The 27452-nt window shown below is 30.7% G+C and overlaps 1 protein-coding gene across 1 annotated transcript; it reads left to right on the forward strand.

The window, feature by feature from the left end:
• Window positions 1-34: 34 nt before the first annotated feature.
• On the forward strand, window positions 35-25356 carry LOC111620474 (trafficking protein particle complex subunit 13-like). Its single transcript, XM_023362394.1, has 9 exons — window positions 35-228; window positions 3114-3282; window positions 6969-7135; window positions 9666-9802; window positions 12677-12807; window positions 23963-24164; window positions 24229-24329; window positions 24560-24713; window positions 24785-25356. The coding sequence occupies exons 1-9, from the start codon at window positions 189-191 to the stop codon at window positions 24887-24889; spliced, it is 1206 nt and encodes a 401-aa protein (XP_023218162.1). The 5' UTR covers window positions 35-188; the 3' UTR covers window positions 24890-25356.
• The last annotated feature ends 2096 nt before the right edge of the window (window positions 25357-27452 follow it).

Genomic DNA, 27452 nt, shown 5'->3' on the forward strand with positions numbered 1-27452 from the left:
ACAAAAGAATTTGAATCGAATTATAAATAATTTAAATCATAATTGTTTAAATTTTATATAATAGTATTTATATAGAATTATAACATTATTTAATACAGAATATATTTAAAAAAAAGTAAATAAATGAAAAATATTATATTTGTAGAGGGCGTTTTCATAACATGTGATTTGTAAACGGAAGCGAAAAGATGGAAATCAAGGAGAGAGATCATCTCCTGGCTCTTAAAGGTTAGAATAGAATTTGTTACATTCATACTTTGTTCTGTTAATAATTGCGTTACGCTTATAATCCGTTTAGAAGTAGTGGGACGTGGATTCTACAAGTTTTACGAAGATATTCGTTTCTTAATGTGAAAAACATCAATAATGATTCGAGAATTAAAAACAATAAACTTACATTATTATTGACGTTGGAATCTTTTGGTCTGCCTTCGTTTTTTGAGTTTGTGTTTACGGTAGCAGTATCGTGATTACTTTGACAAGCCGAATAATACATTTCTCTGATAATACTGGAAATTAAAATATATTACTGTGCTTACAGTGGAAAATTCAGCATTTCTTGATTGAGTTTAAGTGTTTACCGTCATTATGATAGTCAAAAAAAAATTTAAATATTGTAATCTGAAATAAGTTTTTCCATTTTGCTGATAAATTATATTATATCGAACAGTCTAATTTTTCTGCTAGAAATCTAGTGCAAGTGGGATTGATGACTAAGTTTCTAGTGTTGTGGGTGATTGGAGTGTTGGTGTACCGTTCTGGTGCTCCTGGAAATGAATACGGTCTGGTCATAAAACCCTGTAAAGTTTTTGGAGAGCGGTTCATCTGGGATGCGTCATGCCCCTTCCCTTTCCCTTGTGCTGCCCCGTCGTCGGGTGACCGAATTTGTGGTGGGCTCCACGTAATGATCTTCGTGTCTGCCAAGTGCAAGTGGTTGAAGAAAATTGTGTGTTATGCTGTTTGGACATTGAATGTGACACATGGTGATAGTTTTCTTTGATGACTACGTGGATAACATGTTCTATAAATAAGTAACTAATTAATAACTATATTTTCATTTCTTATAGTGATGTATCAAACAAAAGGTATTTATATTTTGTTGTAACTTAATCAGATTCTTGAAAATTAACAAAATGTAACATTAGTCTATGATGTTACTGTTGTTGAATTTTTAAAACAGTTTAATGTTTCTCAATTTTTGATATTGATTTCTGTGTGTTTATAGTCTTAACAGATTTGGGGAGACTATCCACATTTTGACAAGATAATTCAATCTTTTTTCTCTTATAGAATTTTTGCAGAGAAATTTTCATATATTGTCAGGATGATCAGCTTGTGGATGCTTTTCATGTGATAGCTAGGTGTACTAATTTAGAAAAAAATCGAGAAAGTGTTTTTGGTATCTCTATTATTCCGTTTGAGAATTTTTTGGACCTTATTGTGATCTTTTGTACTGAGTGTGACATACATTTTTGTTTTTGCATATTGGAATATCTGATTTTGCCCAAAGGTGGCATTTGTTTTTGTCCTTTAAAAGTGTGTTTGTGACTAAGAAGTTTTGGGAGACTATCCACATTTTGACAAGATAACTCAATCTTTTTTTCTCTTATAGGTGGGTGTAATTAATTTTTGTTCATAATGTTGTTTTTTGTTTGGATAGTTCTCCCCATAATTTTTTTTTGTTTCTTTTATATTTGGATATTTAGTTTAAATATATTTTTTTAGTATCAATTATAATCTTTGTATAATTTGTTTTATTTATGTATATTTCCTTCTACCTGTATAAAAACCTTTCAAATCTCCAGTGATACTCGTTTAAACAAACGTTTTTATACAGGTAGAAGGAAGTATATTACCTCCAGTATTTGATAGGAAGTTCAGTTGTTATTTATGTATATGTTAATTTTCTCTGTAATAATAACTTATGGATTGTAATATTTTTTTGGTTTGTAATGTATGTGTAATGATTTTCGTATTTCCCACATCATGGGTTCTTAAACCCAGTATGTCTAAATAAATAAATAAACAAACAGATTTACTCCTCTCCACTATCCATCTGTATATAAAAGAAATATATATTCTTGATAAGTAAAACAGAGAACTTGATAATATCATAATTAGTAAATACTGTAGATATTTTATATGAATAACACATATAAAAGATTATTTTTATATAATTTCTATTGGTAACTGTATAGATTGTTTCAATGTAATATATTCACTGAGTAATTATAATGAACCAATGTAATGTAAAAGAAAAAGTAAAAGAAATCTTTTGATTGTAAGTTTGGAGATAAAATTACAACTGTTACTACAATTTTAAATAAAAATTTGTAATTTATAGAACAATAATCCAATATTATAAATATTTAGTCTAATTTATGTGTAAAGCAAATAACCATTGAAGATATCTGAGGCAGTATAAAATTATTAAATGTGATCATCTGTGCTTGAACTCAAGAAGCAAATATAATGTAGCTGTTTCCATTTTATTTAAGTCTTTCCAAATAAATTTGTTATTTAAGGATTAGTGAAAATTATATTGATTTCTAATATTAAAGTTATTCCGTAAGGCAATATTAATATAATTTAAAAAACTGTTGGAAGCCTATTAACTAGTTTTAATATATCTTAACACATGAGTATTTTCATTATAATCAAATGAAAATTTATAGTTTATTTAGACTGCTCTTAAATTTTCATTCACATATTAACTAGTATAATTCAAATATAAACATCTATTAAACTGATTTTTAGATTAATGCCAAATAATTGCTGGATTATATCATGCTATAATAATCATGTTATAATATTTAATAATTTAATTATTAAATATTATAACATGAGGAAATCTGGCAATCGTTTGACATTAGTATAATTCTGTAAAGATTATGATTTTCTGTAAAATCTTTGGAAATTATTTGTTTAAAATTAAAATTATATGCATGTTAATGAAAATAAATATTCACTTTTCACTACAAACATATTTATTGACAATGTTAGTAAATTGTTTTAAATTAAAATGCATGTTTTTTATATACATTAACTTACAGTATAGATATATATTGCTTATTTAATTATAGTTTTTAATAAATAACATTTTATTTTGTCAGTGATGCGGTTAACACGCCCTTCACTTTTTTCCACATTATTTTTGACATGTGACACAAAAGATATACCATATGAAGCATTCCAAAAAGAACTCTTAAATGACATAGGAGCTCCAACAAATTTGAGCATGTATAACACAGGAAATCTGTTGATGTTGCCTCAAAGTTTTGGGTTTGTATATTTGATTTTATTATTAATTTAACTAAATATTTTTTTATAAGTGTTAAAAATGTCATATAAATGAAAATGAAGGTTTATCTAACTTTTCACATTTATTTATTTTCCATTATCTTATTAATAGGAAAAAAAATAATTTATAAATTTTATTTTTTAATATATGTTTCAATGATTGTGGAATAAATCATTTGATAGTATAAGCCATGAACTGAAATTTCAAATATTATGTATTTGAACTCTTGTTTCATAATCACAAATCATTTTTTAACAGATCCAGTAATGAGTTACATAACTTTGCTGGCAAAAAATATTTATGTTTAAGAAACACTAAGACATATTAGCACAAAATTAAAATTGTATGTGATGCCATCTATTATGAGATTTTATTAAAAATAACTTTTATATTATAAATTATTATAAAAAGGCATTATTAATTTTGATAGTAGAAATGTTTTTTAAATATTAAATGCTGGTAGCAAGTAAAATTTTCATTAAGTCCGATCCCACTTGATATATGATATGTGATCTTTTCTATCTCCCTACATCCTGGACCTTTAACCACCAAACTTTATGAGCATCAGTGCCACTTATATAAGTGTAACATGCTAAATTTTGTTTCTTAATCTGTATCCCATCCTGAGATTAAATGAAATACAGTCTATTCAAAATAATAAACACACCCAACTTTTTTCAATAACAAAAAACATTAACAATAGTAATGTATTTATTATATTAGTATGTTGTTTACAACATCAATTTAAACATTTTTAGAGCTATCTGACAATTACAAAAAAATTATCAGATTTTCAATTTTTGATTGTTTCAAAAATATAACATAAAAAAATGTACATAAAAAGTACAAAAGTACATAAAAAAATGATTTGTGATGTCTCAATATTTTGTAGGTCCACTATTTGATAGAATATTTGAATTAATTAATTAAATCAAGCATACATTTTACTAATTTTTGAAGTTTTTGTTTAATATTTTCCCAATAATCCATGATAGCTAATTTCGGTTTGTTTATAGTGTTATAATAGCAAGGTTGAGGCCAAAGTTTTAAACGCAAAAATATGTATGTCGGATGTTCAGCGCCACTTTCCTGTAAGCCTAGAAGTTTGACAATGGTGTTTGAATAGTCAGTGGAATCATGCTCAACATTCCAAACACCATTGTCAAACTCCTAGGCTTACAGGAAAGCAGAGCTGAACGTCCAATGTACAAGATGTCACGTTTAAAACTTCAGCCTCAACCTCGCTAATGTCTGTTCTTGCCATAAACAAGACGACTCATAATGCCCCAAACATTCTCTATCTGGTTTATATCGGGGCTCCGTAATGGTCAATCAATTACATTAATTTTTTTCAACAAACCAATTATTAGTTGACTTTAATCCATGAATGGCAGCATTATCCTGTTGGAATTGCCAGTTTTCTCCCCCAATAAGTGATTCAAAAGTATTTAAATTTTGATACAACATTTCTTGATACTTTTCTGAATTCATTCTACCTCCTATAAATACAATGTCTGTTTTACTCCCCCATCCAAATCTTGCCCACACCATCACAGAGCCCCCACCTTGCTGTCTGCTCATTCTGGCTTCTTCATTCTTCCTCAAATCATGCCAGTAGTAACTATAGCTGTCAGGTCCATCCAAATTCCATTTTTTTTCATCTAAAAGACTATTTGTTTCCACTCTTCTTTCTATGTCATCTTGTCTTTGGCCCACTTTAATCTAGCTGTTTTGTGCAATTGTGTTAATTTCGGTTGGCAGCCATTTTTGTAAATTTGGCATTATTATGATTATGCATACATCTCTATACAGCTGCTGGTGAAACTGCAATTGGCAATGTTGATGCTGATTCTCCGAAAGACTACTTGTTAACCGTCAGTAGCCAAAAAAACCTTTCTTTCATTTCTAGGTGTAAGGCTTTCCACATTGCTTAATTCTGCCATAATTTTCACCCTGTGTTAACACATTTCTCATAGCACGTGTAGATCAATTTACAGCCGCTGAAATTTGTCTTAGAGATTGTCCTGCTCTTTTAGTTGGTAAATTTCACGTATTTCCAACTCTGTTAGTGTTGTTCCATGAGGCATTATTTTAAATCACAAAAAACTGTTTAAAATTGTTGTCACATTTGTAATAATGAATGATACTACCCACTGATGACAACTACTTAAACTAATAATTATTAAAAAAAAAGTATCATACTAATTTTATGCACCAGTGTTTATACTTTTAAAACAATCAAAAATTGAAAATTTGTGATAATTTTTTTTGTAATTGTCAGATAGCTGTAAAACTTTCAGAAAATGTTTAAATTGATGTTGTAAACAACATACTAATATAATAAATACATTAATATTGTTAATGTTTTTGTTATTGAAAAAAGTTGGGTGTGTTTATAATTTTGAAATGGACTATAGATGAAAACACATATCCATGGATTTTTTTTCTCTTGTTTTTTTTTGTTTTGGTTGATTTTTTTTGGATTCAGAGAGTCTTAAAACAGGATTTGTAAAAACTCAGAGGGTCAAATTTGACACATTTTCAATTACTTTTCTATGTTATATTATAACAACTGAGAAAGTAAATGTAGTTTTTACAAGAAACTGTATAATATATTTTTATGCTTAATTTTGGTATGCAAATCATACTTAAGGAATTGATCAAACAGGTCATCATTGTGCAGGTGTGACAAAGCATAAGCATACTTTGTGAATAGCTCTGTCCAAAGTGATACTTTTAAAAATATAATATTCACAAAAATGGATGGAAGTAAGTTTTCTACAGTATTAAGAGTATTGTATTCGGTGAGATATTTGAAAAGTGATGTATAAAAATTATAAATGGATTTAAAATTAAAAAATCTGAATTTTAAATAAATTTATTTCTCAATTTTTGAAAATATTTTCAAAAATCTTTATTCCTTTCACAAGTGAATTTTGCAAAGTTAAGAAAGAAGAGATGAATACCATTTATGAAAATATTTAAAGATTTTATTTGATACTAATGCAATTCGAGATTCTAATGATCATGATGCCCAACCAATTGGCAAGTTGTATTCTGATCAAACTAAATATTTACTGGTTATATACTGGTTCTTGCTAGCATTTAAATAATAAATAATTTATTCTAGATTATTAAATTATTAAATGAAAAATAATTTTAAATGAATAATTATAGAAACAAATTTTATATTATCATTCAGTTTATTTCATATCTGTATGAGGTTCAGGTGATATTAATAAGGCATCTGTATTCTTAAAGGTGTATAAGCATGCACTCATTATATTGAGGATTAATGTATGTACAGGGCTATATTGTAGTCATTGTTTTTGTGTAAACTTGAAAATAAAAATTCAAATAATAATATTTTTTTTAACAAACTATAACTTGGTTTTTTAATTATATTTGTTGTAATACAGTTTATAAGATTTGGTTCTTAGATAAAAAATATAATAATAGTAGTAATAAAATATTTTAAACATTTCATTTTGTATATAAACTCTAGATTTAATTTCAGACTTGACTATTGTGTTCTTATTTAATATCAATAATACATTAAATATATATTTGATAATTTATAGTAGCCTTTATTGATTTAATATATTTTTTTATTAGTTATATCAAAACTTGATAGAAATGTTCATATATTGTACATTTTCTATTTCAGGAATATTTATCTCGGAGAAATATTTTCTTGTTACATGAGCGTTCATAATGACAGTAATATGCCTGTTTGTGATGTTTCGGTAAAAGTAAGTAGTGCAATACATAAAAAATTTTTTAAATTTAGAAATTATAAATTAATTTCAATTCAGTATCAAACTTTATGGATTTAATTGAATATTTTAATGCTTTGAAAAAGTATAAAGAAACTGAAAGTAGAAAAACCATTAAATAAAACATACACCTTAACATACTTCACCACAGTTTAATAACCAAGAATGTTTTCAGTTTTGATTGTTAAATTTTGTTGGGGTTTTTATTTTATTTTACTTAATTCTCCAGCTATTTTTTTATTTTATTGAAAGACCATTATTCTTTTATACTTTGAAAACTATAAAGAAATACTGTGGAATTTATCCTTCTAAACATTTTGTTATTTTTTTATCTAAGGTGCAAGAGTAAGATGGTATTTGAGATACTGTATGTGTGGAGTGAGGGGAACATTGTTGGGCTCCTTTTGGTCAGTGGTATCTCTCTCCAGTTCAGCAAGTTTCCTATACACTTTGGTATAAGAATAGGATTTGGAGATTTATATTTAATTGATCAGTTTAGAACTAAATTAATTTATTTATATGAAATAAGCAAAAATAAAGATGTAAGTAACACATACAAAATTTAAGTTCTCTAAAAGAATAATATGCATAAAATTGAAATCAGTTTGTAATAAGTACAAAAGAAATATCTTAATACTAGCAGGTGGGCCCGGCGTTGCTCGGGCAAAAGTAACGATAACTAAGATAAAGATTATTACGTTACAGTCAACCTTACCCGTTTTCACAGAATGCAAGAATTGGGTCCCCTTGTTTCCAGACTAATTAGAGAACTTTTAGATGGTTTTAAAAATATGTTCGATTTCCTGCAAAAACGAAAGAACTGCATCTGCGCCTGTAAATCTTGCACGTCGCTTTCTCTTAACAATTCCATTGTTACGTAACATTTCCATTGTTACTTAAAACTTCCATTGTTACCTAACCCCGCCATTGTTACTTAACACTTCCATTGTTGATGGAAGTGTTAAGCCTTAATCCTGTCTTTCTCCCCCTGGAGGAATTTCGAAAAATTCCTTCTTAGTGTGCGTTCTCGTGACGTACCCTAACTGTGTACCAAATTTCAACTTTCAACTCCTAACCGTTTGGGCTCTGTGCTGATTATTATTATTATCAACTCGTCTCGATTATATATATATAGATACTAAAACTTGAAGCTAAAGATTTGCTGCATCCAAGACAAATACTTTTAAGAATTTCTGAAGAGAGATGATCTTCTTCAGACATGCATATAAAATGACCAGAAGAGTGCGACTGACTAAAAATAGCACTAGAACAGGCTTTGTTTTAATTTTAATTTTTAAGGACCAATGATCAATTGAAACTAGGCTGAAGTGTCTGAATGAATGATTCTTTGTTCAATCTGACCTTCTCCAAAATCTTAGATTCAATTTTACATATTTTTATGTTTCATTCACCTACTATCTCTTGTTTTTTTTTGTTTTGGTTGATTTTTTTTGGATTCAGAGAGTCTTAAAACAGGATTTGTAAAAACTCAGAGGGTCAAATTTGACACATTTTCAATTACTTTTCTATGTTATATTATAACAACTGAGAAAGTAAATGTAGTTTTTACAAGAAACTGTATAATATATTTTTATGCTTAATTTTGGTATGCAAATCATACTTAAGGAATTGATCAAACAGGTCATCATTGTGCAGGTGTGACAAAGCATAAGCATACTTTGTGAATAGCTCTGTCCAAAGTGATACTTTTAAAAATATAATATTCACAAAAATGGATGGAAGTAAGTTTTCTACAGTATTAAGAGTATTGTATTCGGTGAGATATTTGAAAAGTGATGTATAAAAATTATAAATGGATTTAAAATTAAAAAATCTGAATTTTAAATAAATTTATTTCTCAATTTTTGAAAATATTTTCAAAAATCTTTATTCCTTTCACAAGTGAATTTTGCAAAGTTAAGAAAGAAGAGATGAATACCATTTATGAAAATATTTAAAGATTTTATTTGATACTAATGCAATTCGAGATTCTAATGATCATGATGCCCAACCAATTGGCAAGTTGTATTCTGATCAAACTAAATATTTACTGGTTATATACTGGTTCTTGCTAGCATTTAAATAATAAATAATTTATTCTAGATTATTAAATTATTAAATGAAAAATAATTTTAAATGAATAATTATAGAAACAAATTTTATATTATCATTCAGTTTATTTCATATCTGTATGAGGTTCAGGTGATATTAATAAGGCATCTGTATTCTTAAAGGTGTATAAGCATGCACTCATTATATTGAGGATTAATGTATGTACAGGGCTATATTGTAGTCATTGTTTTTGTGTAAACTTGAAAATAAAAATTCAAATAATAATATTTTTTTTAACAAACTATAACTTGGTTTTTTAATTATATTTGTTGTAATACAGTTTATAAGATTTGGTTCTTAGATAAAAAATATAATAATAGTAGTAATAAAATATTTTAAACATTTCATTTTGTATATAAACTCTAGATTTAATTTCAGACTTGACTATTGTGTTCTTATTTAATATCAATAATACATTAAATATATATTTGATAATTTATAGTAGCCTTTATTGATTTAATATATTTTTTTATTAGTTATATCAAAACTTGATAGAAATGTTCATATATTGTACATTTTCTATTTCAGGAATATTTATCTCGGAGAAATATTTTCTTGTTACATGAGCGTTCATAATGACAGTAATATGCCTGTTTGTGATGTTTCGGTAAAAGTAAGTAGTGCAATACATAAAAAATTTTTTAAATTTAGAAATTATAAATTAATTTCAATTCAGTATCAAACTTTATGGATTTAATTGAATATTTTAATGCTTTGAAAAAGTATAAAGAAACTGAAAGTAGAAAAACCATTAAATAAAACATACACCTTAACATACTTCACCACAGTTTAATAANCTAAATAAAAATAAATTTAGATCATTTCATGCTTTTATTATGCTTTAAAATAACAAATGCATGATAATTTTAATATTACTAATGCTTTGTCTTGGGGCTGTTGTTTTTTTAAAAATTATAATGTTTGATTAAAATACTTTTTTCTTTTTTTGCCAAATGTGATCTGACCCGACTGTTTGCATGTATACAGGACTATATCGTAAGTTCCATTAACATATTTTCATCTCTTGCTTTGTGTATTTTAATAACCCAATCTGAACTGTAACAATTTTAATTTTGTGAATACAAATGGCATGCACACTGTAATTTTTATCTCTACTGTAACAAATGTATCTATTGCTTGCATGATTGTTATATGTTACAGGATTAAAAGAAACCAAAATATCCGATCATTTTTTATAATAATGGTGTTTTTAAAACAGTTAATTTATAAAAGGACAAAAACTGAATATTTATAATATATAGTTATACAAAATAGCTGAACTTAAAAAAAGAAAAAACTTGACAAACTATAATTACATGTGTATACATTTATTTATCAGTGACGAAGGTGATTGTAAAGGAGATTAATTCAGTAATTTTGCTTGAATTTTGTATTTGAATAAATTAAAAGTTGTATGCTTAAATAATATGACATATAATAATTGCATTTAATCTAAAATATCAGTTATTTTACATAATGCATGTTTGGATGTTAAAAATTTTTCTTTTTTGAAAATTTTATAATTTCAGAATGTATTAATGTTTGTGAGTTGGAAAAGTTACAGAACAGTTAATACTCATTAAGTAATGTAAATAATATGTCCATTACATTTTAAAATGTTACAAAACATTACAAGATTAAATTTTTGCAACTGATATAAAAAATTTTTGTATCAAAGTTGTTGCAGTAAATGAAAATCGTAACATATATAAATAAATAATTTAAATAATTTATGAATCTTATAAATATACTAGCTGCAAGATCCCGCTTTGCTGGGTTTTTATTTGTATGTAATAGTATAGTTTTTTTTATATATATAAAAGACTGTTTTTCTAAGTAATCTAGAATCTAGCTGCAAGGACCCGCTTCGCTGGGCAAAAAGTAACGATAGTGAAGATTAAGATAATTACATTATAGCTAATCTTACCCGTTTTCACAAAATGCAAGAATTAGGTCCCCCGTTTCCAGACTAATTAGAGAATTTTTACGTTTAGTCAAACGAACAAATTTCAACGTTTCTGGAACGTTTTCAATCGTTCTATAATCGAACCAATTCGAATTTTATGTTCGAATTTAATTCGAACAAATTCGAAAAAATCGAACAAAACATTCGAAATAGAAAGCCACTTTCAACCACTTTCAGCCTCATATCTCCCGCACCCTTATAGCTATCGAGACGCAACCACCCCTATGCACGAATGGAGACTTGGGGCTACCACCACATACAAACACCATTCACGTGCGATGTGTAGTTTTGGCGAAAAAGTGAAATATAGGGACATACATGTCCATTTTTATATATATATATATATATAGATTAATATTTCAATATAAATAGGAAACTATTAGATTAATATATGAACACTATTATATACTATTGCTGATAGAAGAATCTTGCAGATGAAATTTCTTAATCTAGTCACTTGATTAGTATCTTCCGTAAGCAAAGTTTTAATTGAAAACTTTGGATTTTTACCAAAAAAATATGTCATTTATAATTCTTATTTAATGGTTAAGTAATATCATTAATAATTGATATTATGAATCTAAAACTAATAAATTTTCTTATAATTTCTTTTAAATATTGAAATCTAAAGTAAATAAAATTTGTTTTTGAATAATCAGTTTCTCAATGGCAGAAATCTTTAAGTAAAAAACAGTTGCAAATATATAGTATGATAAGTTTGCATGCTATGTGATTTATTTGAACTAGATATACAGAAAAGTTGATACTCATTAAGTAATGTAAATATCTGTCCATTAAAATTTCTCATTAAAATTATAGTAAATTATACTTAATATTTTGGTATACAAAATCTATTTCAGATTTTTTTTTGAATGAACAATTAACTCAGTAATAGAATGTTTAAAGCTGTCTGAATTTTATCCAGATTTGGATTCAATCTCGATTATAAATAATGGCCAGTCTCATTGCAAATAAAACCCATTGGTTATGTGCAAAATGGTATTATATTAATTAATTATATAACCTTAATGTGCTGATGTCACACACTGACAAATTAATCTGAATTTCCAAATTAAGCAATTACTGTTATCCATTTTTCTCCTCTGTTTTCTGCTGTTTTTAATAATGTTTATTCAGCTTTGCCTAGGTTTTTTTCACTTGTGTTGGTTAAAAATAAATAACAAAGTTGTAAAAGTAGAAAATTTCTTTTCAGTTTGCTTATCATTACTTGATGATTTTATCTAAAGAATGGTTGAATATATTAATATATTTAATTAATAAGAACCATAATGTCAATATTTTTTCATGTCCTATATTGCACTGTGAATTTTTATAAAAATTCCATTGCACAATGAATTATGATTGACCTTATGGATAAATTTGAATTTGTATAATTAAGAAACTAGCAACAATATGTAATATGTATAAATTAAGTAAAATCAGTGATGTAGACAAAAGCAATATTTTATTTTTAAAATGCTTATTGAATTTTGTTTTAAATACATGACTTTATTTTAACAGTCAGATGAAGTTTACTTAGAAGCTCAACTACAGAATATAACATCAAATCCCATTTGTCTTGAAAGAGTGTCTTTAGAACCTTCCTCTTATTTTACAGCTATGCAGTTAAATTTTATTGGTGATAAAGATGGGTAATGTATTATTTTTTAAATTAATATTATACAGTAAATAACACATTACGATCTAGCTGATCCAAAATTGTTTTTTTGATTACAATTCAATCTATAATTTAAGTTAATGAGAATATTGTTTGAATTTTACATTTATGATACAGTATGATATACAACTTAAAGTGAATGCAATGTATTGGTTTGTTTGGAAAGTTTGTAGCAAGATTTGACAAAAATTCAAAGCAATATGTTTGTACTGAATTAGCATTATATATATAGTCATAAGCAAATTGGAAAACCTGGCTCATTGTTCGAGTGCAACTTTAAATAATTGAGAAAGTACACTCATTCAGTCTAATTTCATCCATGCTTATTGTAATACATCAAAGACAATTTTCTTAAAAATGAAAAATTATGTTATGCTGTATTATTTTAAAGTTACTTTACAATAATAATTATTCACTTTTGTATCACTATTAGGTTATCTACTATATAAAACTGAAAAAAATGGCCAGTCTCTGTTGGCGTATCGAGCACCAGCAAAGCATAGCAGCCAACCTAGGAATTGCCAGAGTCCGTGCTTGACACTTTTTGATGGTATTCAGCACACTGCTTGCTGTGTTATTTAAAAAGAATTGGATATAGTGATGTAGGTCATAGTGCATGACAATGATAGTTATGGGCAGTTCACTTTCAACAGTGTTCTGCTGAATGTCTCTGCACTTTAAATAATTAATTACAAATGGTTTACCTATCATTGCTATGCATGCTTAATTAACTATTTAGTATGCCCCGATGCCTGCATTGGGCCTTTCAACTGGTTAATAAAATAACTGTGATATGGCAATGAATAATTTTCAATATAACACTGTTACTCTATTAATTTTTTTCTTCAGTATTATTTATTGTTGAAAAATACTGATTTAAAATTTTCACTTAGGGCACAAACATTCTGTTTATTTATTTGTACACAATGAACTGCAATGATATTTTGATGTGCACTATTTTTTTACATTACACTTGTAACTGGCAATTCCCAATCCTTCAAACTTTGATTCTTTTGCTACAGCTTAATGTAGAGATACATGTTCTTCTGGGATATCTTTAAGAATTTGAATACCAGAAATCTGGAAGTCACTTCTATTGAATCAGATCTTCATCAAATTGGAACAAAGGGTGGCAATTAACATAATTTTTTGTATTGAGAATGCTTGCACTGTTTTTAAAACTCTGTTACAGAGAAGACTCATTACAATTGTAAAGTACTATATTATTTTTCCGACTTTCCAACGATTATCGACACTACTGTGTGCCGGAAATAGCCGTTCCCTAACGGGTACTTTACGCGGATTCGCGTTAGTGTGCCAGGCCTGGACTTTAAGCGTGCACCGAATTAAATAATGACAAAGTTTGTCAATAACAAAATCAAATATTTAATTAAACTTCTATTAATAAACTCTATACAGTATTTAGTAAAAATCAAACAATAATTTATTCAATGAAATTCAACAAGAATCAATCCGACAAACTCAAATCAATCTATTTCTAACTTAATTCTATTCCCCTTTGGAATTCGACAAAATCAAAGAATTAACTTATAAACAATAATTCTTATAAATTAAAGATCCTAATCGTCACCTCAATATACTAGGAACCTATTTCCTCAAACTCTCAAGACTTTCTATAATCGTCGATCCACAAATCGAATAACTTCAAAATCCTATCGGACACCTCTCTCGTTCACTGCTACGAAGCTCACCAAAGCTCGTTGCTATCAGGAATTCACCTCGTTCGTTTTCACTTGAGTTAGAGGCTTTATAGTGTGAGGTGACGTCACAATTCTGAATGAGCTCACTCTCCTCATTTACATACTTATCTGTAACATTAAATTTTTCTTGTTTATCTGGCAGATTATTTTCCGACAATACTTCGCTAACCTTTTACATTATTCTTTTTAACAATTATTGGGATGCTTTATTCTTTTAAGGTTTAGCAATTCCTAACTGGGTTGTGGGGTCTTCCCCCCCCTTTTTCGTCGGTGTGGACTTACTTTTTTCCGCTCGGGAAGCGCAAGTGTGCGCGAGTTTTTCTACGGCGCTTTTCTTTCGTCGGTGAGTTGGTTTTTCTTCTATTTTTAAGTTACTAAGGTGAATGGTGAGGAAACCTTCGTCTTAACTAAACATAAGCCCCAAACAAAATATAATGAAAGCAAAATAAAAGTAAAGCTCAGACTTAGTTCCTTACACCATTATATAAGTGACATTAGTCTAAATAGCAAATACATAACGATTTTTTAATTTGTCATTTTAATTTCATTGTAAAATAATCCAGATTTTCAATTTGCCTATGATATATACATTGTTTGTTTCAATGACGTTTTTGACTTAATTTTAATACTCTACCATTTGTTTTGATCTTTACAAAACTAATCAGAGTGCACTTTATCCACTGAATAGTGGGTAAAGTAACATTTGCTGGTTCCTTGTTAATCAATTCTGAACATTTTTGTTTAATAGCTTTATTTAAATGATTTGGTGAGATTGGAAGAGGATTGTTTGCCGGAAGTTCATAATAAACAATCCTCTTCCAATCTTACCAAATACACAGCATAACTTTCTTTGGATGAAATCTGGCTTTTGAAGTGGATGGGGAAAGCAAGATGAGTTGTGGCTAAGATCTTATTTGTTCAACATTTTTGTATAGAATCCCCTTAAAATGCAACAAAAATAAGCCACTTTTAAAGAACAAATCATATACTTAGCAGAATATGACTTAGACAAGGTCCATCAAATGTTTTTCTGTTAACTGTCCATGATGGCAGCACCGTGATTTGCAAATAACACAGAACAAAAATTTGTGAAGCTGCAAACAAAACTTTTTGTTCTCGCAGATGACACTATCCGTGCTTCAATCCATCACCCCAGTAACAACGTCAATATGTTAAATAGTTTAATTAGTGATGTGGTTTCTAAATCTCTTGCTGATAGTGTAGATCGCATAAAACAGGAGGTTTCCAAGAAGGTCGGCTTTTTAATTGATAGTGTGAAACCACCGGAAGGGGGGGTAGGTCTCCCGATCCGGCAACAGGTTGTTAAACCCTTTCACTGTCAGGATGGGTGGAAAGAGTCTTTTTCCCGCAGTAATGGGCTTTAATGTTTCGGGTCGAGTGGCGGAGGGAGGAGCGCATCGGTGAGACGACAGGCGATATACGAGTAAACGAGGAGGCCAGATATAATATAAGGAAAATTAACAATTTATTAACACAAGTTTCGGGTAATACAACGTCTAGTTTGTGTCCCTAAACCGCGGAGAGACCGAGAGAGAGCTTACAATAATTGGTTCCATACCTCTTGATCTGTTATCCACGCTTGATCTGTTATCCACGCATTTGAATTAGGAAAATTTCACTGGCTAGGAAAGTTCACTGATGTAGGAAAGGTCACTGGTTAAAATTTTAAATCCTGGATTTAGGAAAGTTAACCGGTTAAAACGGACACTATTTGAAATTTATCTTCTTTCGGCACCTGCTCTGGTACGACTCCCCCGAGAAGGGGAAGGAAGGGGTTTTTATAAGTTCGGCGTGGGAGAATGGTCACGTGATTGATTGTTGTGAGGTAAAAGGTACGCAGATGGGTCAGAGTTGTTCCCGGGACCATGCTAACTATCAACTTTGGCGTTGGAATGTGGGATTAGTTTCGAATTGAACGGATGTTTATGTCGAACATAAACGAAAAGTTTTTTTTCCATTAGGTTTCACTTTAAGTTAAAGGAAAATTTAATTAGATTTTAAGCAAATACAGGACAATTAATCGACAAATAGTCGGTAAAATAATCGGTAAAAATTCCGAATCTCACAATAGTAAAGTAAACAAAATTCTGGACAGCACAAAATCCACTGTTTCAAATAGTTTACTGACCTACTTTTATGCAGGTGCTGCTAGGACAAACACAATAAACACTAAAATCATACAAAAACTGTACAAAAATAAACTGGGTCCAGTGCTGGCATGCATGCAGTATTAGTCTTCCAAAAAGAAAACATTAGTATCAGCCAGGACAATATTAGACAGGCATTCATGACAAATATAAAACCAAGCCAAGTAGGGATCTCTGGTTAAGGCTATTAGAAAAATTAGGAACAACAGAGTTTGCATACAACTGAACACAATAAAATGATGGCAGCTATTAATTCATTTAATACGTTAACAGATTAGATACTCAGCAGCCAAACAACCAAATTTCTAACCTAAGGTTTTTCTGTTAATGCTCTCTCCTTATTCATACTCCCACTGTTCATGAAACTGACTTTATCAGATTATTAATAGTGTAAGGCTCTGGGAGAATGATAGTCATGTTTAATGACTGGAAAATCTTCCCAGCTCAGGACCCTGCTATTACATCAAGACTGGTATTATAATTAAGAACAAAAACACCACTGCCCAAATTGTTTTCCAGCACACCACTGAATACATTACCAATGTCTGTGTTACTGACACTAACACTCATCATTACATATGTTCTGTTTATATTCCAGACACCACTGACATTGAGACAGCCATAGAAGACATTCACCACCTTACTGAACTCATACAAAGATAATCCTATCCTAATAGGAGGTGATTCCAATAGATGACCTTAGGGGTACTGTAGTTAACAGGACACAGCCTAACACAACCATACTCATTTTAATGCAAGCATCCTTCCAACTAACTCCTGTTCCACAAAGGAAATTGGATTAACCTAATGTTAGGAAACAATCATATCAATTCTAGGGTCAACCACTGTTACACTATTTTCATTCAACTGAACATCTCTAATAATACTTCTAAGCATAGTTTTCACTATACTCACATGAACTGGCAGTTATTCTGCAACACCTTCAATAACATTTGGGCTGGCGCTCCTCACCACAATCACTATACTCAGAATACTTTAGACCACCTTGTCACTAGGCTGTCTAATACAATCACTAATTATTACATCATTGCCTCCAAGCATAGTAAACACAAAAAGGTTCCTTGGTGGACCAATGAGCTAGGACACTGGAAGCAATTTAGGAACAAACAGAACTCTAACATAAAATTCACTCTTAGAGATCAGTACAGGCACAAACATGCTTACAAAACTCTTACCAAGTGTTGGTACAGAAATCTTATCAATAAAACCAGGACTAACACTGTGGTCACAATCCCTGGTCAGAACCATACTACTTAGCTTGTAAGGAAAAATGCCAACTACAAACTCTGTTATATAGCTCCCCGATGGTTGTTACATGACAACACAGAAGAAACCATCAAACACATTCTCACTTGCTTTTCATCCTGCTGTGGGTTACCCTTCGGATGACCAACACCAGGATGGCAGTACACAAGCAGTCATCAGAAGCTCTACACTCACTCTGCCAAATACAGACAATGCCCATAACTTCACTTACATTGAGGTCTTGAATACTATCCATTTACTCAAAGCCTCAGGCCTTGATGGCATAACCATGAGGATGATTAAACACACGTTTGAGGCCAACCCTACAGCGTTTGTTATACTTTTTAATATCTGCTTGAACACTGGCCTTTTTCCTACTCAGTGGAAAAAGACTAGTGTTAAATTGATCCCCAAACCCACCAGCACTAACACTTACAAAAAATACAGACCAATCTGCCTTCTCCCAACACTGGAAAAAGTGTTAGACAGTCTTATGATTAATAGGATCACTTGGCATCTACACAAGTGTACAGCCCTGCATGAGAATCAGTTTAGCTTCTCTAAAAACAAAGGCACTATAGATGCCTACAATCAAGTTGTTCATTAATCCTCCAGGCTAAACAAAATAATCAGTGAATGGCTGTTATCACAATTGACTTTAGAGGTGCCTTTGATCATGCCTGGTGGCCTTCTATCTTGTGTACATTACATGCTAATCACAGCCCTCAAAACCTCTACAAACTTCTTAACGACAGGAGTGCAGGTGTTTATACAACACAAAATAACAATCATTCCCATCACTTGGAGTTGTCCTCAGGGGTCCAGGTCTGGGCCTAGTTTCTGGAGCATAGCCTATAACTCTATCCTGCTCTTAAACAACACTCTGCCTCCTGCATATAGGGCTATGCAGATGACACTATTATCCTAGCTTTACATGGTAACAATGAATGCTTACAGGACATCTGCAATAAAATTCTCAATGATATTCACCAGTGAAGTATTAAGCATAGGTGGTAGAAACTCTCCACTTGTCAAGAAACTTACCCTTTGTATAGGTGCTCACAGAATAAAGCAAACTGAAATTAAATTATTTAGATGTTTTTCTTGACAAGAGACTTAAATTTACACCCCACATCAAATACATTACGGACAAAGCAAAAAAGATGGCCAATTAGCATTGCTAGGAACACTTGGGGTCTTGGCCCAACAGAACTAAACTTATTTACAGGGGCGCTATAAAGTCAGCAATCCTCTGCTGTACAGGTCTGGACGGTTATGGACATTAGTGGCCAAGTGGCCACTAATGTCCATAACCGTCAAAAACTGTTATTCATCCAAAGAATTGCAGCTGTTCACATTTGCAAGGCATACATTACTTCACCCACTAATGCCATTTTAGTAATGTCAGGTAATGTTTGATCCCTATTGACTTAGATGTTGACAAAATTATTAGAGTAGGTAAGATTCCCCCAGTTTGACCTTGATTGAAGATATCAAAAAATTCAGTTTTGACAAAAATAACTCCCTATTTAAGATTATCATCCCTCATCAACTTGCACATGATGTCATCTTCTAGGATCCTAACGATCATCCCATGTTTAACATATACACTGATGACTCCAAGATGGGTGACAAAATGGGTGCCACTTTTGCTATTTACTCTGACTTAGGCCATGAGCTTACTGAAGCTTGCTTCCATTTAGGACCACGCTGCTCAATAGCACAGGCTGAAACTTTTAACTATTTACATGAGCTTAATCCACATTAATTGTAGAAAGGACAAAGATACTACTTACACTATTGCCTCTATTCTAACAGTAGGGTAGCTTTACACAGCATTGCAAAGTCTGATACCAGGTTGTTCAATAAGTTTTGTCGTTCGATAAGAAAAACACGATTTTATGGTTTGAAATACATTTTATTATTCAATATAATCTCCCTGAACTTCAATACACTTGTTCCAGTGATCTTCTAATTTATGGATTCCATCCCTAAAGTGAGAATCCGGAAGACTGTCGAAATACGCATCCACGGCTGCTATTACCTCTTCGTTCGATGAAAATCGTTTCCCACGCATGAATTTTTTTAGATGTGAGAACAGCCAGAAGTCAGAGGGAGCTAAATCTGGCGAATAGGGAGGATGTTGCAACAATTCGTATTTTAATTTACTGATTTTCGCAATGGTTTTTTGAGCTGTGTGAGAGGGGGCGTTGTCTTGATGAAAAATGATTTTTTTCTTTTTTAAACCAGGTCTTTTCTCACGAATTTTTACATCTAGCTGGTCCAAAAGGTTACAATAATAATCTGAGTTTATTGTTTTACCAGTTTGGAGGTAATCCACAAACAAAATTCCTTTTGCATCCCAAAAAACTGATGCTAACACCTTCTTGGCCGATTTCTGGACCCTAACACGCTTCGGAGCCGAAGTACCGGGTTCACACCACTCTTTAGCCTCTTGTTTTGATTCAGGATCATGGTGGTAGACCCATGTCTCATCCATAGTGATGAAACGACGCACAAAATCCTTTTTATCCTTTCTAAAACGCTCCAAATGTTGCTGAGAAAGTTGCATTCGAATGTGTTTTTGTTCCATAGTTAACGAATGCGGCACCCATTGTGCACACAGCTTTCTGTAACCCAAAACTTCGGCCAAAATATTGCTCACACTGCCTAACGAAATCCCTAGGGCTTCTACTAAATCTCTCTCGGTTAATCGACGATCTTCCAAAACCATATGCTGTATTTTTGCTACGATTTCTGGTGTTGATGCACTTTTTGGACGCCCTTCACGTGGATCGTCTTCAAGACTCGTACGACCACGTTTAAATTCAGCAACCCATCTTTCTACTGTTCTGATTGAAGGTGAAGAGTCCTTATACACTTTTAACAATCGTTCATGAATTTGTTTTGGTGCTACACCTTCCAAAAATAAGAATTTTATCACTGCACGATATTCGATTTTTTCCATCGTAAAAAAATACAATGACACGTCGACTTTGAACAGCTGCAAATATACAATGAGTTGACGGATCTACTTGAAACTTGACACGTGTTTATGAAATAGTAGTACTATTTATAGAATAATAAAGTGACGCTCCTAGTAGCGCCACCTCTTATCGAACGACAAAACTTATTGAACAACCTGGTAGCTGCTGAAAACTTGCCCATCATATCCACCATATTCTCAAGATACTTAGACAACAACATTAGAATAGACTTCCAATGGGTCCTTAGCAACAAGACTGCTGACCATCTTTCCAAACAAGCTGCTAAGTCTATAATCACTAGTACTTTCAGCTACATTTGTACCTCTTACATTAACAATCACGCCAAGAAGCAAATTTTCATTCTCTGGCAAGACAGCTGGGACCATGACACTACAGGTAGGCTCATCCATACTTTCATCCCCAAAGTTGACACAACTTCAACTCAGCCATTTTTATCCTAGTTATACTCTCACTCAATTACTTACTGGTCACAGCAATTTTAAGCAATACTTGCATGGATTTAATCTTGGGGACAATCCACATTGTAAGTGGTGTTTGGTCCACTGCAATAGGTACAGTGACATTAGGGATAGCTTAATGAGAGCTACTATTCTGGAAGGGGACAACTCATTTGTGCAACAACCATGCACCCCACACGAAAAATATTCCATCACTTTCTTGCATTCATATCTCCCAGTGGAGCCCTTGAGGGTACTCACTCAGGTGGCATCCATGCCACCTAGTTTATCTCCTTGCTTTGCTTCTGTTAGTTTTCAGTAGGATAAGTATGTCTTATTAGTTTTTTCTGGTGTTAGTAAAGCTTAGGTTCTTTGTCACAGTTAGATTAGGGCTTATTAGCTTTCTGTTTAGGTTATGGTAGGTTTGTGTAATAAAAATTGAGGTCTTGCTTGCTTGCTTGTCTTCTGTTGGTCCATCCATATCATCAGTGTTGTTGTTGTCTTTATTTGTTTCTTATTGTGCTGTGTGTTTTAGAGTTAAGTTAGCATTAAGACTCACTGTTTTCTATTTTCTTAATAGTAGTAATAAGTCCTTCATACCAACAACCACTTGGCACTAACATCTACTCTTAGCTTTATGTGGCTGCGTTCGCTAGACTTGAGTTTTCTTTTAGATACTTCAGGGGACCATGGCCTTGCAGCCTAAAAACTGCACACCAATATTAAACATGGAGGGAGTAGTAACTTTACTGTGTGCAGCCGAAGTCCTTCTTTAAGTGTCAAGTCATATGATATTAAAACCAGATGTGCTGCTATTATCATCTCCTCAAACAATTATGAAATACATTCCTACTTACTTTCATATTTATAAATATGAAAGTAACCATTCTCAAAATATATGCAGACTATGACAAACTTTTAAACTACTTACAGCACATTTTGACTTATATCTTGGAAGTGAGATATGTAAAGAAAATCTCTTGGACAATGTTGAATACAGATATTTAAAATTAAAAGTACGAGGGACTACTGTACTGGTTAATCATTAAATTCATTCCAGGAGGCCATTCCAACTCCAAATTAATTTTTTCCTTTATAAATAATGGAAAGTGAATTAATCCATTCCCAGACACTAAAATTATCAAAATGGATATTGTTTAAATACCAAATGCACAATGGAATGCTTTAATAATAAAGTAAAACATGAAAACAAATAAAATACATAAATACAGATGGTATGTGACCAATAAATTGCATTAATTAGTCACACACCATTGACTTCAGTATCTTAAATATGGCTGCTAGATCTGCCATGCGTATACCGCTTTCATGCTCCTTGGTAAGTTCCTTTTACATCTCAACTGTCGATTTTACAACCTTTCTCATACACACTTCTCAAATGCCATAAGTAAAGGTTACATTGGATCAAACAAAGTTTGTGCGTGTTTTTAACACATTATTGCTGATGTGAGATTAAAGTAAGCTTCAAAACAAACAATACATTTTACTTCATATTTTGTTCGAGTAAAATCAAATTGAAATGTCTTTGGATAAAAAGGATATAACACTGTACAAACAGTAAAAGAATTTTAATATATATGAGGAACAACAACACAACATCACATTAACCCAATAAATATAAATTAATACACAACCAACCATCAACCGTAACAAATCGGGCAGATTACAAGCAACAAATATTAAATTTGGAAATTATATGATAAGGCGTTACTACTTTCATCAATAGATAGTGCCTAACTACGATTTTAGATTTTGAATTTAGTGTAGTCTGGAAGAAAAGAATTGGCCAGAGTGGGAGTCAAACCCGCAACTTCTTATTGTGCAGTGCACTGACCAGTTATGCCACCTGGACAATTTAAAACAGTTTATAACTGGTCAGTGCACTGCACGATAAGAAGAGGTTGCGGGTTTGACTCCCACTCTGGGCCGATTCTTTTCTTCCAGACTACACTAAATTCAAAATCTAAAATCATAGTTACCACTTTCATCAATAGATGTGTCTAACGCCTTATCATATAATTTCCAAATTTAATATTTGTTGCTTGTAATCTGCCCGATTATTACGGTTGATGGTTGGTTGTGTATTAATGTATGAGGAAGATACTCCTAAACTTATAACTTTTAAAACTACATTTCACTTATTCAATTTGTATCTCTTAGTTCAAAATTTTCCAAAATGTATGGGATGAAGAAAAATTGCAGGAAGAAATAGTTTGAAATAACACAAAATTTATATAACCAAATGCACCAAAACAAATGTGGAAAAACACCAAAACAGAAGAGCAAGAGACAACTTGGGTGTAAACAGATTGCACTTTTCACTGTGCATGCACTTTGAACTTTGAAACATACATTTATCACATTTACTAGTAACAGAAAAATAGTACTTTTATCTGAAAGTAGCTAAGTAAAACAAATAAAATTAAAGGGTTATTTGAATATTTAAGAATTATGTTAAAATAATTTCAATTAATTACAATTTTTAATCAAAAATTTTTCTATATTTAGATCCCATTCTGTCTTTGGAGATATTAACTGTCTCAATCCTCTGGACAGTAGGCAGTATCTCTTTTGTCTGTCTCCGAAATCCGACGTTCGAACTAACGGAAAGTTTATGAAAGGTATCACAAGCATTGGTAAATTAGATATCATATGGAGATCGAGCATGGGAGAAAGAGGAAGGTTGCAGACGTCTCAATTAGAAAGAATGGTAATTATTTTTTAATTAACATAAAACATTAAAAAATTATTCTAAGTAACAATTTTAACCATAGGCTCCAGGATATGGTGACATAAGACTGACAGTTGTAGAATTGCCAAGTATAGTGACATTAGAAAGTACCTTTGAAATCGTTTGTAGGATAACAAATTCTTGGTAAATAATAAACTTGTATTAATTGATATATATGATGAGTTCTTGCTTAATGTCATCAGTTGGGTCTTGGAAACAATATGTGATGAAACCAATTTTACTGTTTATAAAGAAAATTTAACAAGAATGGTTGTAAATTATTACAAATGTGCTTGTATCTTTCCTTGATGATGCTAAGCGAGGACTTGTGCACATTTTGAAATGACAATTAATTATAAAATTCAAAATTATAGCGAAAGAACAATGGATTTGATTCTTAATCTGGATACCCACTGCTCGAATGGTATTTTGTGGCAAGGAGTAACTGGAAGACAGCTTGGAAAATTCGAGCCGTATTCTTCATTGGATCTCAAATTGAATGCTGTTGCCATTCGTTTGGGACTGATGGTAAATACTCTATTTCATACTGTATATTTCGTCATCTGAAAATTTTTAAATCAAAATCTTTTTATTTTTAGGTTATATCCGGAATTCGTTTGATAGATTCATTTTTAAAAAGAACTTATGACTATGATGAAGTTGCACAAATTTTTGTTTGTCCAAAAGAAACTGATTATCAATAAATTAATTTGTATATACTAAAGTTTGTTAATAATAAAAACAATTCAAGTTGCCTTTCCTTTTTTGTAAACATTCATATTTTAGTGTTACTTTTAAATATTGATTGTATACCCTGTTCCTATCAATTAATTCTATAAAGATATCATCCAAATTGCTACAGTGGTAAAAGGGTCTACAAGAGAGAACAATTTCTTCAATTATATGAGGTGCAATCAAAAATTTCCAGAGACTGGGCATGTAAGAAGAAAACTACTTACTTTATTCACCTTCTGTATCCATCTATTGACTCTGGCATTTCTGCAAAGCTTTCAATACTCTCTGGAAGTCCCCCTCTTTGCAAACATCAAGCACCATATGCAATTCATACTGGATGTCCTCTACTGTGTCCAGTGACATTCTGCTTCTTTTGAACTGTGAGTACCACTAGAAACACTGCTAACTCATTGCTTCATTACCATAGGCTTCCATAAGCATTTCTACAGTCTCTATTGCCAATTTTCCTCACAAATTTGACATTAGCTCTCTTCTCCAGTTTCAAGTCCGCAACAAGATTGCAAAGGTGCAATAGGACTGTCAAAAAACTTGTGTAACAAAATCTCCAACAATTTGCATACTGGCTCAAGAACATCACATGCTTCTCACTGCATGCTCAAGACCATGCAACAGCCCCTTTTTGTCGCTACAGGTTCAGCTTGGAACTTTTTAATCATGCCACATATTATATAGTGATGGCTGAGTTAGAAATAAGACAGGTTTGTATTCATAAATCATTCAAGCAGTCAAAGATACAGGAGAATCATCCTGCCATAAAATAAAATTTTTCCATCAAGCTATATCGAAATAAAAAAGTAAAAATCTACATGACTAATACTTTAAAGTATTAGTCATGTAGTTTTAATCAAATGTGGTCAGAGAATGTTTTTTACATTTATGCAATTGATATAATGGTTAATTAAGTTTGGTTGTTGGTTTATTACTCAAAACCAGTGTGGAGGAGTTGGTAAACAAAAAGTCCAACTCTGACTCCACAATGCTGCTCAAAACTAATGAGATTAATTAGGTTTCAGAAAATTAACACATACAATAACTAATGGTAGTTTATAGGATAAAATAAAGTAAGGTTTTCAACACCACCACCAAGCTTCATGACCACCTTTTCAAGTTGCATATTTATGAAATCCATAACTCATAATTTACATTTTATTTCATAATGTATGAATTGTGATTAGACATCGAAAACATCGTGAAGAAAGTTGAGTCTTTCTAAATACATCCCATCACCACACAGTGCAAAGAACTTCAAGATAAATTTTGAGTGATTCTGCTATATCATTATGGCAGATGTAACAAAATTTTAAGTACAAAGATTTCACTTTATCTAAAGTTCATTAACAATCTTTTTTTAGAATTTGATTAATGTTTAAAATGAATTTTCACTGTTTATAAAACAAAATAATTTTCCTGTTTTTGCTTGTAAGAAAAATTTTAATCAGTAATTTAAAAAGAACATTAATTTCTACATTTCCTATAATTTTGGATTTTATAATATAAATAAAGATGTTTTTAAACAGAATAAGTAAGACAAATAGTAAAGTTGCCTTATATTTACAGGGTGGCTACTAAATATTTTAAATTAATTTACATATACTGTATTTAATATGACAATCTTATCATAATATGCTTCAATTGCCACTGTCTATCTGAGGACAATAAAAATGCCTTTATTTAAAATTAATGATATTCTTCTTTTATAAATTATCAAAATGCATTTTGGCTTTATCAAATTTAAGCCCTCTTCATTTCTAAAATAATAAAATGTACAAATTATTTTAGTACAATATAAGTAAAATTTTAAATAAAGTACAAAACATTCAAGAAGTTTATAGCAATAGTCTTAGATAAACAACACCTCTGACATTATAACAATACCAGAACACCTGATACTTGTGGTAAAAAGGATTACTACAATAATTTATAATAAAATTACATATGTACTTCATAAAATTCTAAAAAATCATTTTAAATATATTCACAAACACTATATCATCTATTAAGATCTTAAGATTATCCTCTTGTATTGAATTTAACAAAATATGTTTGTACCAAGGAGAATCTTTATATTTCAGGCCTTTATTGTCTCCAATTTTGTTTTTACTGTCCTTGGATAGACAGTGGCAATTGAAGCATATTATGACAAGATTGTCATATTAAATATATGTAAATTAATTTAAAAGGTTATGTTTTTTTAATGTTAAGTTTTCTATTTAAATTTATATGAGTAACCCTCTGAACAAAATTATGGTTGTTATCGAAATTCTATTTGAAATTTTATTATAAAAAATTTAATTTTTTCCATAATTTTCCTCTAATGTAATGTGAATCATTACAATCTTACAATAAATAAAAATTCAACAATTTAATTAAACATCTTTTAATATAATTCTGGCAGGACATCAAAATTTCTACTATTGTTGGCACTAAGATATCGAAAAATCAATTCTAATACAAAATATTTTAAGTACAAAAGTTTGCAAAAACAATTTTTTTTTTACATAGAATACACAC

Source organism: Centruroides sculpturatus, unplaced genomic scaffold (assembly GCF_000671375.1).
Source record: "Centruroides sculpturatus isolate CEXI.00-Female unplaced genomic scaffold, Cexi_2.0 scaffold28, whole genome shotgun sequence".
In the NCBI taxonomy this organism is placed as follows: domain Eukaryota; kingdom Metazoa; phylum Arthropoda; class Arachnida; order Scorpiones; family Buthidae; genus Centruroides; species Centruroides sculpturatus.